This window comes from Heterocephalus glaber, unplaced genomic scaffold (assembly GCF_053883595.1).
Source record: "Heterocephalus glaber isolate CG9 unplaced genomic scaffold, H.glaber_assembly_v1.0 deba00000676, whole genome shotgun sequence".
Lineage (NCBI taxonomy): Eukaryota > Metazoa > Chordata > Mammalia > Rodentia > Bathyergidae > Heterocephalus > Heterocephalus glaber.
In genome coordinates, this window is record NW_028258156.1 from 6714869 (window position 1) to 6732757 (window position 17889).

At 39.1% G+C, this 17889-nt stretch overlaps 1 protein-coding gene across 9 annotated transcripts in view; it reads right to left on the reverse strand.

Moving 5' to 3' along the window:
- Positions 1 to 14457, reverse strand: part of Fam221a (family with sequence similarity 221 member A) — a 28523-nt gene extending 14066 nt beyond the window's left edge. For 5 of the 9 annotated variants that reach the window (XM_004839549.3, XM_004839550.3, XM_004839548.3 and 2 more), the window contains exons 1-4: positions 14307 to 14457; positions 11224 to 11397; positions 6934 to 7124; positions 4116 to 4322 (exon numbers count right to left, since the gene is read on the reverse strand). In XM_004839549.3, coding sequence (XP_004839606.1) covers positions 4116 to 4322; positions 6934 to 7124; positions 11224 to 11397; positions 14307 to 14371 — 637 coding nt within the window. In that variant the 5' untranslated portion in view covers positions 14372 to 14457. Of the gene's footprint in view, positions 1 to 4115; positions 4323 to 6933; positions 7125 to 11223; positions 11398 to 14023; positions 14244 to 14306 lie in introns of those variants that run through there. The other 4 variants (XM_087206669.1, XM_087206668.1, XM_087206667.1 and 1 more) reach the window with 2 other exon arrangements.
- Positions 14458 to 17889: the final 3432 nt, after the last annotated feature.

Genomic DNA, 17889 nt, shown 5'->3' on the forward strand with positions numbered 1-17889 from the left:
TCATCATGATTTTTGCACTTGTATTTGGGATTTCTAAGTCTATTTATTACATGAACCTAATACAATCATGGACTCATTAACACTGCAAAAGAATTTACTTATGGAATTTAACAAGCTAGTTGTGTAATTATCTAGAAGAAAAAAATATATAAAATATGACAATCTTGAAAAATGAACACACACAAGGTCCCGAGTTCAATCCCCAGTACCAAAAAAAAAAAAAGAAAGAAAAATGAACACAAACAGGAAATACCAAATATCAAAACATAATATTAAGCTGTAATAATTAAAAATATGTAATATTTACCCAGGACAATGGGGAAATAGCACAAAATAACAAATACATAGACTCTGATAGGTTCCAATTATTAGGAAAAGAATAGTATTTGGATAACTGCCATTAATTTGGACAATAATTGAAGTTAGACATACCTACTTTGCACTTAACAAAAACTAAATTCACAGTACATGAAAAAGCTAAACACAAAAAAATTGCAAGTACTGAAGATAAAATGAAGAAAAACATTTATAAAATTAGAGTAAGAAAATATGAAATGGGGAAGATGTCTTGCTTACTATTCTTTCGTTGCTGAGACAAAAATACCAGAGACCCAAAGTTAAAGGAGGAAAGGTTTAGTTTGGCTCACAGTTTGTAAAGGTTTCAGTCTATAATCAGCTGACTCCAAGGCAAGCTGGCACGGCAGAGGGGCATCATAGAGGAGAAACAGTCCATGGCAGGCAGAAGACAGCAAAAGCAAGCAAGTGACAAACTACAAGTAACTAAACAGCAAGCCTCTTTCTGTCCTTTATATTGTATCCAGGCTACCTGCCCTAGGACAGGAAGTACTCACACCCTTAATCCTAGCATTGCCCATGAATTGATCACACACTCTAGATCCAGCCACCTCTGAAAAAGCCCTACCTATGACCACTTGAGACTTTAGGGAGGACATCTAGACACAAGCCATAACAGAGGACCTGTGTTCAAAATATAAAAACTGTTTTTAAAAAATAGTTTTTAAACATTAAAAGACAAGTGACAGATGGGGGAAAATATCTTCAAAAAAAAGATTAAAATATTAGTATACAGAATATATAAAAGACTTTGCATAAGCCAAATAGAATAAAAGAAAACAGAAAGATGAGTGAAGGATTTGAACAGGCAGTTCACATAAAGTGAAATGGCCAATAAATACAAAATGATGTTCATCTCATTAATAACTACAGAAATCAAACCGAAGCAATAACAATTTCTCACATCAGGTTGGCAAAGAGAAAGTCAAGGATTTTAATAATATCAAGGATTAGTCTCAATGAGGGGAAATAGGTGAATTAAAATCACCCCTGGGAGAATTAAAAACAAATCCAGTATTTTTAAAGGACAATTTAGCAGACTGCATTAAAATGTTACATGTGCATACACTTTACCTCAACCATTAACTCTTATACCTCAACCCTATAACTGCTGAACAAAGTTATGCAAGGACACATGATAAAGTTCAAAGATTTTTATTGGAAAGGTCAGCTGTGATGGCAAAAAAGATGAAAACCTAAATATCAAGAACAAGGCTATGGTTAAACCGATAACTATAGTATGGTATACTGTACAGCAATTAAAAAGAATGAAATAGATTCATGTTGTGTGTCCTGACATAATAATAGGCCTTTAATATTTTTCTAATTAAAAAAAAGTAAAGCTGGGCATGGTGGCACATGCCTGTAATCCCAGCACCTGGGAGGCTGAGGCAGGAGGATTACCAATTCAAGGCTACCCTGGGCTACATAGCAAGACCTTGTCTCAGAATAAATAAATAAATAAATACATAAATGCATAGCTAGCTAGCTAGCTGGATGTGGTACACACCTGTAATCCTAGTACTCTGGGAGGCTAAGCCAGGAAGATTTCAAATGTGAGCCCAGCCTGGACAACTTAGCAAGAACCTGTGTCAAAAATTAAAGGGGGAGGGGGACTAGGAATGTAACTCAATGTCAAGGCCTTGGGTTCAATTCCAGTATCACCAAAAACAAACTAAAGAAGTAAACAGTCAAAAAAATGTATGTTAAAGAGAAAAATAAATTGATTGCAGCAAATTACCCTCTGGAAAAGACTAGGGTAAAGAGAAGTGTTCAACTGGCCTTTGTACTCCATTTCTATCGTTTGAATTTTTTTAACAAGAAAATGTACTTATATTTATGTAATTTTTAATAAAAGAAACAATACACCTCTGTTGTTAAAATCCCCACACATCAAGGTGTTTAAAGTAGAATATATTCAGTTTCCCAGTCATATTCAACTCTCAGAAGGATACAGCTGCTTTCAACAGTTTGGGATATACCAAACTTTCCCCTGTATTATTTAAAATCTAAATATATATAAAACCAAAAACATTGAAACTACTGGAAGACAACCCAAGGAAAACACTTGAAGTCATAGGCACAGGCAAAGATTTCCTTAACAGGATTCCAATACCACAGGAAATAATATCAACAATCAACAAATGGGACTATCTCAAATTAAAGTTTCTGCATGGCAAAGGAAACAACAGAGTGAAGAGACAACCCACTACATGGAAGAAAATCTTTGCTAGTTACTCTCCTGATACAGGACTAACATCTAGAAGATGTAATGATCTTTAAAAAATTAACACCCATAGAAGAGGAACAAGGGAGGAGAGAGGGAGAAAGGAAGAAAGGGATAAGAAAAAAAGTGAAAATAGAAGGAAAAAATGGAAACAAAGCTTCTGTACATAGGGAGGGAGGCGGGGGGGCGTGAGATAAAATAAAATAAGTTTATTTTTTTAAAAATTAACTTCCATAAAATAATAAACCCAAAAAAAGTGAGCAAATAAACAAAATAAATACTTCTCAAAAGAAGTTCAAATGGACAAAAAGTGTATGAAAAAATGTTCAACATCTCTAGCCATCAGAGAAATGCAAATTAAAACCACCCTGAGATTCCATCTCACCTCAGTCAGGATAACTACCATCAAGAATACAAAAAATGGGATGGGGATTTAGCTCAGTGGTGCCGCCGACTGTCGAAAGCTCAAGGTCCCGAGTTCGATCCCCAGTACCATAAAAAAAAAAAAAAAACAAGGACTAAGAATACTAAGAATACAAAAAACGACAAATGCTGGTGAGGATGCAGGAAAAAGATACCCTCTTACATTGTTGGTGGGAATGTAAACTTCTAAGATGAGGAAGGGGACATTCAGAAGGGAACAGAAGAGAAACAGTGATATAATGGAACTGAAATTGATTAAATATGTTTTGTTGGGCTGGGGATTTAGCTCAGTGGTTCCGCTGCCTGCCTCGCAAGCACAAGGACCCGACTTCAATCCCTGGTACCAAGAAAAAAAAAAAAAAAATATATATATATATATATATATATATATGTTTTATTTGTTAGTACTGGGGACTGAGCCTAGGGTCTTCACTGAACTATATCCCCAGCCATCTTTTAGTTTTTAAATTGCCCAAACTGGGCTTAAACTTGTGATTGTCCTGCCTTAGCCTCTCAGAGTGCTGGGATTACAGGCATGTGCCACCATGTCTGGCTATGTTAAATGTATATACCAATTTCCCAAAGTAAACCCCATCATCATGTAATATTAACATGCACTAATGAAATTTTTTTAAATGTATGCAAGAAGATATATGTATGTGCATGTGGAAATGTGTGTGTGTACAGTCAAATTTTTTATGGATGTATTTACATGTATACACATGAACATATATATATATATATATACACATAAGCACATGTATGTACGTTTCCAAAAAAGTTATTATAGTAAAAGTTATACACAACAGGATAACAGTTAAACTGTGACGTCAAACAAAGAAATATTATTTGGCTATTACAAACAATGGGAGTGTGGATTAGTATTTGGGTACAAAATAATGGAGTAGAAATGATCTATTTTTTTTGCTTCTAAATTTTCCATAATGACAATATATTGTATAGTGGCAATGAGATCCTTTCAAGTAAGGGAATACTTTTTGAAAAAAATGTGATGAATATAAAAATGCTAAACAAAAACAAAGCTTCACTACTCTTAGAACACGTAATAAAAGCCATGTGATAAGCTCACATTTTACACATCCTCACTTACCGACCCCACTGCCGTCCAATCGCATGTAGCCCTCAGCCAGGGAGCTGAAACCAGTAAGCCCTCCCATCGCTGCATAAGAAACATCTTGTCCCACTGGTTTTCCCTGAGCCAGTCTTTCTTGCTTTGTTTCCACCACGGTATCATGGGCATGTGCAGACTGACCACAAGCACAAGTGAAGCAGCTATGGAAGCCTGAACACTTGGAACCTGAGTAAGATGTAAAGGAAGTTAAAAATTTTTAAGTATAGGTACTAAACAAAGTACCTATCAAACAAAAAATTTTATCTGGCTATTACAAACAATGGGGATGAGGCCTGGGATTTGAGTACAAACACTGGAGTGGTAATGATCTTTTCCTCTGCTTTCTAAATTGCCCATAATGATATATTGTATTGTGACAATAAATGCGACCCTAAAGACATTTAGTTTGACCAAAGACAGCTGAACCTAGAACCTCTGATCCCAGATCCTGACCTCCCTCCCAGACACTGCTCTTACTTCTAAAAGATGGTAAAGTAGTAAGAAGGTATGTAGAAGGGGATAAAAATGTTATAGAAAAACCATGAGAGGCTATAAGAAACTGGGTTAGCCAGGCATGGTGGCACATGCCTGTAATCCTAGCACTCGGGAGGCTGATGCAGGAGGACGGTCATGAGTTCAAGGCCAGCCTGGGCTACAGAGTGAGTTTAAATTCAGCCTGAACTACAAAGTGAGACCCTGTCTCAAAAAAAGAAAAAGATTCTGGGTTAAACACTACAGTATCAGGAAATGCAGGCTCTGTCCTTAAACACTGAGTTAAAAGCAAGTAAGAAGGATCTAGCCCAGTGGCCAGAACAAGTAAAGAGAATATGGAAATCTCCCTGTAGATTTATTCCTCATAAAACCATATTAGAAGACCAACATATAGACCCAAAAAGGTAAATATTGATGCATGCTACAACATGTATGATTCATAAACACATTATGCTCAGTGAAAGAAGCCAGTCACACAAAAAAACCCACATATTCTATGATTCCATTTACATAAAATATCCAGAATAGGCAAATCAATAGAAAGCGGATTAGCTGGGCATGGTGAACCACACCTGTAATCCCAACATTCAGGAGGCTGAGTCAGGAGGATCACTGTGAGCTTGAGGCCAGCCTAGGCTACACAGTGAATACAAGACAGCCTGAACTACATATATCAAGATTCTGACTCAAATAGCCAAAAAAAAGAAAAAAGAAACAAATTAGTGGTTGTTCAGGGCTGGTAGGAGGGAATAAGAAATAACTTCTAGAGGGCTAGGGATTTAGCTCAATGGTTCTGCTGCCTGCCTTGCAAGCATAGCATCCCCCCAAAAGAGAAAGAAAGAACTTCTAGAGGTGGGAGTAGAGGTCAGTGATTTAGCACCTGTCTCCCATGTTCAAGGCACTGGGTTCAATCCCCACCACCATGAAACAATTCTGCAGCAGTGCCCCATTGCCCTGCCTTGCCAAGTGACCACTCTATAGTTCAGACTGGCTTTGAACTCACTATGTAGTCCAGGCTGGCCTCGAACTTTCAGCCTCTTGAGTGCTGGAATTACAGGCCTGTGCCACTACGCCTGGCAAAACCTCCATTCCTTTTATGTTTTTGTGACTGACTCTGATTTTACTGAGTCCCAGCCTCAGTGCCAAGCCCTTTAGAAAAATTTTTCTCATTTAATATTCACAACTCTGAGAGGCATTACTGGTATTATTTTTACATTAACAGCTTAGGCTGGGACTTGTTAGAATTAGTTGGAATTCCATTTTTGGTCTCTTTAGCATCAAAGCAAGTTTTCGCAATTCCAACATAATGCTGCACCCATGCTGCCTCCTTGCAAACTTGTTATTAAACACTGTGACAATGTGTGATGGAAGTGTAACTTACAAACTTAAAAACAAGTTCCTGTGCTGATAGTTTTATATTGGATCATGTCTTAGACAGTTTAAAACAGGCTTTCTCTACCTTGGCACTTTTGCCATTTGCAAACAGGTAATTCTTTGCTGTGGGGAGAACTTTCCTCTGCATCCTGTGTAGGATGTTTTGCAGCATGCCTGGCCTCTGCCTGATGGATTACAGTCATACCGCCAACCCTAGTTTTAACACCCAAAAATGTTTCTAGATGCTGCCGGAGGTCTCCCCAAGGACAGAATCACCCACCTCCAATTGATAACCACAAATGTATTATTATGAAAATCACACCCTTTTACACATTTTTAAAAATACAATATAGAGTATTTAAAAGTCTTAATGCTTTCAAAATAAACATAACTTTTAACTGACAGTTCATGTCAGTTACTTAGTCTAGATTAGGTTTGGACAGCCTCTCCAGAAAGTGGTTAAATTCCTTTGAACGCTTTGTATGCCATTTTGGTAACTATTGTACCATTGACATTTTAGTAAGTACTGGGTGAAATGGTATTCTAAGTTCATACATAACCTGATAGTGCTTATGTTATTAGTTCAACCATATTAATTGAAATTCATTGTGATGTAATTCTTTGTCTTCAAACATCTCAGAACACAATTTCAATATTAAAATTGTATGCTTTTTTATAAATAGTATGGTAGTAAATTATATCTCAATAAAGTTTGCACTAAATTTTAAAAATCTATTAGTTAAATTATTTGAATTACATGACATTGGAGTTTATGATCATCAAGCATACTATAACTCTGAGTATCAAATGAATTTTGCTTACTTGTTTAATACCCAATTGTGAAGCTGAATAAACTGATACAAAGATACAATAAATATTCAATGAAGAAATTAAAACTTTCTGCATTTGTATAATAATATATATGACTTACATGTGTTACATGCAAAGCCAGATGCGGCACTATGCTGGTCTGCAAAGTGTTTGCACCTGCAGCGAATGGGCTGGGCACCATTCAGAGGGACATAATGGTAAGCCCTGCATGGGCAGCCAGTCACACGGCAAGGCAGGGCAATGGGGCGCTGCTGCGGAATCGTTTCAAAGTCAGTTTTATGTTGTTTATACCTAAAAGAGTGGGGAGAATAAGAAATATAACACAATGTGGTATTACCGAAAATCACAATTTCTATTCCATCAAATGCAAACATGATCTACTAAGATGAAAATAAACTCCCCTACAGGCAGCATTTCTGTCTACTTTGTTCAGAAGGAATCTTCACTGGTTTTTTATTTTTGCCTATTTAAGAAGTTTCACAACAGTACAGAGAAATATAATTCCCTTAAAATACTTGTCATTACAGACTCTCATATGGATGCATATCCTAAGTATGAAAAAATTATGTGCAAAAATCATTTTTATTAAACTGCATTACTTAAATTTATTTTCATGGTTTGCCATTTAAAATTGGAGCTCAATAAACATGTGTAAATGTAATTCATTATAATGTAATTTAATTTTCAACTTTTTTTAGGTAGTCAGGTGAAATACAGGGGTGTTCTACCAGTAAGGTACCTCCTCAGCCCTTTTTATTTTATTTTGGGACAGAGTCTCAATAACTTGCTCAGGGTGGCCTGGAACTTTCAATCCTCCTGCCTCAGCCTCTTGAGTAGCTAGGATAACAGATAGACGCCACTGTGCCTGGCTTTATTGTTAACTTGTGACTTTAAACTAAACTATCAATATCTTTAAAGGCCAAGTTCTATGAAAACATTGTAAATAATCAACAGGTCACTTGCTTCCTTCTCATAATGTGCTACTCAATAAAATAATACTAATTTTTTACTCTTAACACTGACCTAAGATATATGGGGGTTTTTTTTAATTTCTTTTTTTTTGGTACCGGGGATCGAACTCGGGTCCTTCCGCTTGCGAAGCAGGCAGCAAAACCACTGAGCTAGATCCCCAGCCCCCTAAGATATATGTTAAACTAACAAGGACATACCAGTTTTCACTTAGCAAAAAGTTTCTTTAAACTACTTAATTTGTGATTATGTAATTTACAAAAGTTCTCTTAAACTGTATGTAATTTATAATTATGTAATTCACAATTATATACAGTGGCTGCAAACTCTTATAAAAAGAACCGCTTCTATTTAATATGCTTCAGGAAACTTTAAATAGTCCATCCTTTAACACAGAAAGTTTATTCTAGAATACATAGCCTTAGAAAATAATTCCATTTATACACACACACACACACACACACACACACACGGGAATGAGTAAATTGCTACAAGAAAGTTTTCAAGTTTGTTAGGAATAAAACTCGTTTTCAAATAAAAACTTTCACATAATCATAATACTGCATATAAAATAGATAAAAGCAGAATTGGAGTTTGGTCTTCCTCTCCCTAACCTGCCCTTCCACCTAGCGCAACCCTAAGTCTTTGCTTACACATCCAGGGAACACAAGATGAACAGCACTAGACCAGCTAGAGTATCAAGTGGGTACTGAAAACTTTGTTTAAGATTACTACATAACAGGGGGCCAGGGATTTAGCTCAGTGGTGCCACCACCTGCCTCGCAAATGCAAGGTCCCAAGTTCAATCACCGGTACCAAAAAAAAAAGATTACTACATAACAACATGGAAACATATTTCTGTGACTGCCACGAAAAAGCAGCTCAAGATTTTATACATGCACAAAACTAACAACTAAATGAACTCTACAAAGAAAAAATTATACAGATAAAGTATTAATAGCAGCTGGCTTTGGGCAGTCAATGTTTTACTTTTCTATTTATTCCCCCATTTTCCTTAATAATTATATATCATTTTTTTAATTCATTATGTTTATTGCTACATTTTAGGTATACAATATGATGACATTCACCATTGGGAATTTGTACCTTTGCACGATGTATCTTGGTTTATTTTTTTCCCCATTTCCCTGCCCTCCCTTCAGCCCTTCCACCCTTCCCTATTTACAAAGACTTTGTTTCCATTTTTTTCTTTTCTCATATTTATTCCTTTTCCTTCTTTCCTTTCCCCTACTGTTCCCACTTCCTGTTCCCCTTTGGACCTTTTCTTCCTATTTCAAATTATCTATCATACATTTTACAGCCCAGTTGCCCTCAACTGGAGATTGGATAAAGATGTGGTTTTTTTTAAAAAATGGAATACTACTTAGCCATAAAGAATGAGAAATTAGCAACATTTATAGCTAAATGGATGCACATTGAGGCCATACTCTTAAGTGAAATAAACAGGACACATAGGTGTAAATACCAAATAGTTTCTCTGGTGTGAGAAAATGAAAGTGTAAATAAGGATCATAATACCACTTTTTTCTGTACTAAGGCTTGAACCCAGGGCCTTTGCACTGAGCTACCTCCCCAGCTTCCCCCCTTCTTTTTTTATTTTGAGACAGGGTCTCACTAAATCACTAAGTTGTCCAGGATAGTTCAATATTGCAATCCTCCTGCCTCCCACATACCATTTTTGTTTTTTGTTTTTTATTTATTTTTTTGGTACCTGGGATCGAACTTGGGACCTTGTGCTTTTGAGGCAGGTGGCAGAACCACTGAACTAAATCCCCGGCCCCTCACATATCATTTTTATAACAGGAAAAAAAATAGTTTACATAGAGATCTCATGAGTGACAAGTACTACAGAAAAATTTCTCTATCAAAGGTGAATCAAGTTTTTGAGAGCCAATTCCATGCTACAAAAATTAAACATTGATAAGTGCCAGTTTGGCATTAAATTCTTCTAAAAATAAATTATAAAGATATTACACATTTTCCAAACATTTCTTCAGTTCTGAGAGATAGCAACACCCCCCTCATTCCTCCACAGTGTTACTAGTTGAAGTTGCTAAGTAAGTTTAATTTAGAGTCAGTCTATGTACGATATTACTCATCCTAGTAACTGCCTAACACCTGGTAAACTGCAACTCTATAAATAGCAACTTCAAAGAGACTCTCATGAATCTACCCTTCAATGGTTTCCTTAGAATAGAAAGTTAAGAGTTGTTGCCTGAAAACATGTAACAGGTTCAGTGATTTTTCTGTGAAGCAGTTTGGTCATTTGTCGGGGAGGGGTTAAGGAGGATTGAACTCAGGACCTTGCTCTTGCCAGGCAGGCGAGGAACCACTGAGCTAAATCCCCGACCCTAATCATTTTGCTCTTTACAACAGTAAGACAGTAGTAAAATTAGAAGTAGGCCATGCACTCAGCAAAATGCAAACCTCAGATACAGGTGACACATGTCAATGACTAAAGCCTCATGTAATTACCCCCATGAAAATCCCCTCATGGGATTTTCTTGGGACATAACCACTCGTCATTAAAAGCCATGTGCTTGAGTTTTTGTTTGTTTAAAGAAATGACTGGCACAGCGGTTTCTTGAGATGAGAAGGTTGATTTAGTAAATTTGAGGAGAAATGGGTCTATTTGTAGATGGGTATCATGACCAGTGTGGGTCAATTCAAGCAACTATAAACCAGTTCTCAAAAACCCAACCATCCATCCTTTACCTTGTTCAATGGTAGATGCCTGCTTCCCAAATCAACTGAAAGATCCCTCAGCAAAGCCATGGGGGCACCAATATCTTTTTTTACCAATGGCAAGAGAAAAATGGCTGAAAACAATAGACTTTATGGGTGGTTATACTATGATATGACAAAGAAAGAGCAATTTTTTTTCTTTTTTTTTTTGGTTTTTTGAGACAGTGACTTGCTATGTAGCTCAGCCTGTCCTCAAACTCTTAAAGCTCCTGTCTTGGCCTCCTAAGTGCTAGGATTACAGGCGTGCACCACTACTGCCTGGCAAAATATTTTAATTATAACTTTTTAAAACTTTAGATATTTTTACTATATTGTATAAATGTCTGCTTTTAAATGTTTCTTAATCATCACAGTGTTATTTATAGAAGGAGAATATGTTTTACTACAGCTTTTATTTTCTATTCATCAGAAAAATAGCAGTAAGAGCTGTGCATGGTCATGCAACCTTATAATCCCAGGAGTCTGGGAGGCTGAAGCTGGAGGTTCACAAGTTCAAGCCCAGCCTGGGCAACTTAATTTCTTAGCAAGATAGCTTCAAAAAAAAAGTCTGTGGATGTACCTCAGTGCAAAGGCCCTGGGTTCAATCCCCCACAAGGAAGAAAGGAAAGGAGGGAGGGAAAGAGGGAAGAAGGAAATAGCAATTAAAATATCTTACCTATGTGTACAAAAACACAGTGTCTCTGGGCCAACAAGTTTGCAATCCATTCCTGTTGGGGACCGCCAGCTCACAAACAACCTGTTTTGTAAGCGCGTAGGTAAAACTTTTCTTTTGTATTCTTCGTATTCGTCAGGAGTAAAAAGTTTCCCTCCATCGTCCTCACCAACAATTCTACAACAACAACAAAAATATGTCTTAAGCCTTGGATATTTTCCAGGTTAAAAATGCTAAACTCTAAAGTTAAACTATACCTGTATATTTAAAGGGAAGGCTGCTTTGAATTTTTACTGTAGACACGTTAACAGCCGTATTATACACAATGACGAGAAAGCTTTTGCTTGTGACAGTGTTGAACATGCTCCCCCACACTACGGCAAGTTAGCATGTGAGAAAACAGAAGCAGGAAGGCTACTCTCACCTTCCCTGAGTTCTTCCCTGACACAGGTATACAACCTCATTCCAGAGATGCCCTCCCTGTATCTGCAGAGAAAAAAACATGCTTCTCGATGAAGACACAGCAATGCAGAGAAGAATCTAAGCAGTCCTTGCTATGTTCCTCCCAGTTTACTACCATTAGGCCATCTTTTAGTGATTCCATCGTATTTTTTCAGGACTGTCATCACAACCAAGCATAAAAGTGCACACGATCTCCAGTTTCTGTGTTTTCACTTTCTGAAGGCTCCCATGCCACATAAAAATGAAATAAATTTATAAGCCTTTCTCTTGTTAATCTGTTTTTCATTATGAGTGCCTCAGCCATGAACCAAATGACGACTAAAGGAAAACATCTTTTCTGTCCTACTCTTCCCATATAAAGGGGGATAAGTTAAAAGTCAGTGATTTCATAATATCTGACTATACTGATCAAAGTTTATCAATGGAAGATTGCCAACTACTCATCTCAATTTCTCCTCTGATTTGAGGCAAACATTCACCTTCTCATTAAAAGCAGAGCCTAAACTGTTAAAAAATTCTAATGTTCCATCCATTAAAAACAGGAACAAAATAAAGTGTACACACACACACACACACACACACACGCACAAATAGAGAAGACAATATGACTAATTCCCATACCTGACCCCAAACCCGGCCAGGAGTTTAAAGTTATGCAGGTTTTAAAAACATTCTTGGATTTGCACAAGTTCAAACCCATATCTGTGTATTGGGTAATCAAGTGCTTCATTGTTTAAAATCTAAAATTTTTATGGGAAAAATTAAGCCCCTACTATTTTTATGGGAAAAGAAAAAAACTAAGAGTTTGCCTCCCTAGAGAAAAGGAGGTAGTACAATTAAAGGAAGTTGTTCAAAATAGAAGAAATTTCTCCTTAAAAATACCCCTCCTCGGCCGGGGACTTAGCTCAGTGGTTTCGCTGCCTGCTACGCAAGCGCAAGGACCCGAGTTCAATCTCCAGTACCAAAAAAAAAATACCGCTCCTCTTTTAATGTCATAAAAATTATTTTGTAGACTGCTACATAATTTTTTGGGCAATGTATATTTTTCCAAACTTTGAACCCATTAGTTGAGACAGAAAATAAAAACTAATGTGCTGTGAAATCAGCACAACCTTCTTTACTTAAAGAACTTTGATATAAAATACTAAAACCAACAGGTATTTTATTTGGGGATAAGTTTTGAGCCATATTACTTCATTATAACTACAAAAAAAGTACTAACAGGTACCAGAAAGCTCTTAAGATAATTGCAGCTCCTTTAAGAAATCATTGGCAATTAGTTCTAAACCAACTCAGAGCAAGACTACATTTTCCTTTCCAAACACCTCCCACCAAAGCACCAAAAAAGGACAACTCTGGGCAAACAAAGTTCATTTCTGGTGGAGACTTATCTTTTTTACCTTTCCCATGCATCCCCTTCCATATCTAGGCACCCAAATCTGGTTTGCCCTACCTTTCTCACATCTTAAGGTTAAGTAAAGGACTTGATGATCCCTTTTATAGAGCAGTGCTCCATGTATTTATCTTGCAAAAATAATTCCCTCCAGGCCTACCCCTGGCATTTTCTGGGCAAGAAACAACTGGAGGCCCACAACCCACATATTTAAGTATCTCTGGAGCCCACAACCTACATATCAGTATCTAACTTCTCAGTCAACACTGAGGCCCAGCAAATTGCTCCGAGAGGAACCCTAGAGAACAGAAGGCTAAAGGAGCAAGCTCTGCCTTAGGGTAAGCGCTGGTAGTAGTTCCAGCCCAGGACTCCCTGCCTCACCTAAGATCCACCTGAACCAGGCATGTGACTCACCTATCATCAAGCTCCTGACTTCACTTTTCCCACTTTTTCCAAAGAGTTCTAAGTATTACTCAAACTACACTAGCAGGGCAGTCAGCTGGGGAACCCGGCTGCCTGGGCCTCCCTAGGTGATCTGGGTTGACCAACCTCAAGCCGAGGAGCCCTTCTGCTCAAGGTCTCCCAGGCCAGCCTGGATCCACTCATCCACCTTTGCGCACACACACATCCTCCCGCCAGCCCTGGCCTGTGATTCCCACGCCATTTACCAACTGTCAACTGTCTTTCTTAGGAGATGCAGAGACATGAAAAAGCAAAACACTTCGCGGCAGGCGCGAGAGCCTTTGTCAAGCTCGGGCCGAGGAATCTAGTCCTCGAGGCAAACAGGCTGCGTTTCCGGTTTCGGGAGAGGCCCGAAAGCACCGGGTCCCGGTCTTTCTCCTAAAAGCAGCACCTCGGGATTGGGAGCACGCTGAGAAGTGCACGACTTAGCCTACTGCAATTAACATGCGAACTTAATGTCTTCTTTTATAGGCCCCGAGTGCTCACAGTAATTCTTCACAGTGCTCTGGGGCAGCGCGGATTGGACCCCGCCGTCGATCTGGAGTTAATAATCCCTCCGGGACGGAAGAGACTCGTTACTGAATGAAACTGCGTATCAGCGTATTGAGATACTGAAAGATGAAACCTGAAATTAATCTAGACCTCCTTCAACAGCCTGGGAATGGATTCCCAGAGCGCCAGCGCTCGCTCATCTGCCAGTTCCCTGCCCGCGCCACCGGGTTTGGGGAGGGGTCGGGGGTGCGGCTCGGAGCCGCCGCCACTGCCTCACCTCCGGTACTCCAGGTACTCGTCCACCGCCGCCGCGCCGCCGGAAGCCAGCGTCAGCCGCTCCATGGAGTCGGGAGGGAAAAGCGGCGAGGATACCGCTGCGCGCCCCGGGTCGGCCCTGCGCGCGCCCCTGCAGACCAGTCAGAACCGGTCCGGCCCCGCCCCGGCCCCGCCCCGCCCCGCCCCTTACACCTTTGCCCTGCCTCCATTGCCCCCGCTTTTTTTTTTTTTTTGGTGTTAGGAGTCGAACTCAGAACCTTGCCCCGGCCAGGCTGGGGCGGCGCCACTGAGCTATATCCTGGCCCTGGCCGCGCACTTCTACCAGGCCGCTCACGTAGGGGCGTTAGAATGCAAGTTGCAGCCTTCCACTGTCATCACTGGTCATCTCTGTTCCTGGGAGTCTCCCTAAAGCAACCAGAGAGTGCAGTGCCTGTGTATAACGAGTTCCTGGAAGATTGCTGCCTACAGCTCTTCTCAGAAAACTTACTTTGTCTTTTAACATCTAAATGGTGTTGAGAAGGTTTCGGTGAGTTTGAGGCCGGCCTCAGCGCAATCACTAACCATGTTTTCAATTTGGCGTCTAAAAAAAAGATCGGACAGGGAAATGCAGGTGAAGTTCAGTGGTAGAGTATGTGTTCAGTGTGCAGAAAGACCTGGGTGCGATCATCAGCACTCAATAATAACAATAATTAATAATTTGATATTAAAGCAGTAGTGTTGCAGAATTTTAAGGGACCAGAGAGACCTATGAGAATCAGGAAAATTTTAAGGTTTAAGGTGAACACCGGCTCAACAGACTCCTGTCTAGAAAAAGAGCACTACAGAGAAGTTCCAGCTTTTATATATTTGATCAAAGCGGGGTGGTCTTTTTAGTGAAGTGAAACTGGGGGGCTGGGGGCAAGTGAAGTTATAGAAGCAAACAGAAAGCAAGTTAGTCACGTCTCACAAGGTAACAGTTTTGTTCCCTGTGGATTTGGGGAGAACTGTTTACAGGACATAGTTGTGAGTCTCATCTGTATCTTTTGAGGGCATATAGTTCTTTGAAAGTTATAAAGACTTCATTTACAGGAATGTAACTGTCTGCTCTATTAGTATCAGGGCAGAGGGCCCCAGTCTTGAAGGAAGGCAGATTCCTGAGAAGTCAGGTTGTCGCTGGACTCTGTTAGCTAGAATCTTGTTGTTTGCCTTCTCTGTAGCAAAACAAGGAGTTACAGCTATGGGAGGGAGTGCTGCTCAGCTTGTTTCACAAGTCCTGCTTCAGTCATCCAATTTGAGTACAAAGCAAGCAACATGTTCTTCAAAGAAAGTAAAGAACAAATTTGAGGGGAAACAATTTAAATTTTTGGTGGGGTTTTTATTGGGTTTTGCAATGCTGGGGGTCTAACCCAGAGCCTCACATGTTAGGCAAGTACTCTACCATTAAGCTACTCTCTGCCTGAGTTAAGATTTTTTTAAACCTTTGAAAGACTGCAAAATCTACATACAACTTGAGTAAGCCATAAATTGGCTGAACAACTGGAAAGGGGTAAGAAATCCATCATTACTCAGGAAGGAGGAGTCCTTAAACTCTAAATGTCCCTCAGAGGCTCGGGATCAGCTTTAGCGTCTTGTGTGTTACACACCTGCCTGGTCTCTGCCCTCCACTTTACTATGGTTTGCAGTCACTGCTTTTTTTGCTTTTTTTTTTTTAACACATGGCGGGTTAGTGGTGATCTCTGCATTGAACCTGTCTATGAGCCATTTCTCCAATAGCATGTACTCATTTCAAGTTTCTGTGTTACATTTGGTAATTCTCACACTATTCCAAAAATTTTTCATATTTTTTTCCTTTTTTTTATGCTAGTGGGGATTGAACTCAGTTTGGTACTGAGTTACATCCTCTGCCCTTTTGATTTTGAGACAGAATCTCACTAAATTGCCCAGGCTGCGTTCAAACTTGTGATCCTCCCGCCTCACTCTCTCAGAGTGCTGACATTATAGGTGGGCACCACCACTCTCAGCTTTGAATTTTCTCATTATTATTGAATCTGTTGTACTGATCTGTGATCTTGGATGTTACTATTATTATTGTTCTGAGAGGTACCATAAACTGTGCCATATGAGATGTCAAACTTAGTAAGTTTTGGGTTTTGTTTGTTTTGGTTTGGTTTCAGGGATCAAACTCGGGACTGTGTGCTTTCCAGGCAGGCGGCAGAACTACTGAGCTAAATCCCTGGCCCAATAAGTGTTTGTTTTTGACTGCTCAACTGACCACTTTCCCCTTCTCTCTCTACCTCCTCAGGCCTCCATATATTCCATAAGACACAACAATTTGGAATATTAATAACCCACACCAGTGGTGGTGGACCTATGGCACACAGAGCCCTCTCTGCTGGCACATGAGCCAAGTTACCCTAGCAGCCAAGCATAGGATATTTGGGTTTAATTGCAATGTTGGCACTTAACAATAAATAAGTGAGTTTTGGGTTGCAATTTGAACACTCGGTCTCTAAAAGTTTTGGCCATCATTGTCCTACACAATGCCCTCTAAGTGCTCAAGCAAAATGGAAAAGCCTCATATCACTTAGTTTAAATCAAAAACTAAAAACGAAGCAGAAACACTAAACTTGCTGGAAGATAGGTAGAACTCTCGAAGACACTGGCATAGGAAAAGACTTTATGAACAAATCCTCAGTAGCACGGGAACTAGCACAAAGAATCAACAACTGAGATGTCATCTTATTAAAAATCTGCACTGCAAGAGAAACCACAGACAATCTACAGTGTGGGAAAAAATTTTTACCAGCTGTTCCTCAGACAAAGGACTACTATCTAAAATATATCAAGAACTCAAAAAAATGAGACACCCCCCCCAAATATGAAGACCCAATCCAGAAATGGGCATCTGAAATGAACAGACATTTCTCAGACAAAGAAGTAAAAAGCAGCAAATAAACATGGAAAACTGTTCAATATCACTGGTCATTCGAGAGATGCAGATGAAAACAACACTGAGATTCCACCTCACCCCAGAAAGAATAGCTGCTATCATGAAATCAACCAATAACAAATGCTGGTGGGGTTATGGGGAGAAAGGAACCCTTCTCCATTGTTGGTGGGAGTGCAAACTGGTGCAACCACTGTGGAAATAAATATGGAGATACCTCAAAAAACTAGGATTAGAGGTCCCATTTAACCCAGCTATCCCTCTGCTGGGTATCTTTCCAAATGAATTAAAAGAATCATATCACAGTGATATATGTGCACCCATGTTTATAGCAGCACAGTTTGTAATAGCCAAAACTTGGAAACAGCCCAACTGCCCATCAGCTGGAGATTGGATAAAGAAGATGTGGTTTTTCTATAAAATGGAGTACTACTCAGCCATAAAGAAAGAGAAACTAGAGACATTTATAGCTAAGTGGATGCACATTGAGGCCATCCTCTTAAGAGAAATAAATAGAACTCATGTGTAAATACTGAATAGTTTCTTCAATATGAAAAACTAAAAGTGTAAATAAGGTTCAAAATGTATAATTGATGATGTGAAATAGGAAGAAAAGGTCTAAAGGAGTAGGGGAAGTGGGAGAGGTAAGGGAAAGGAA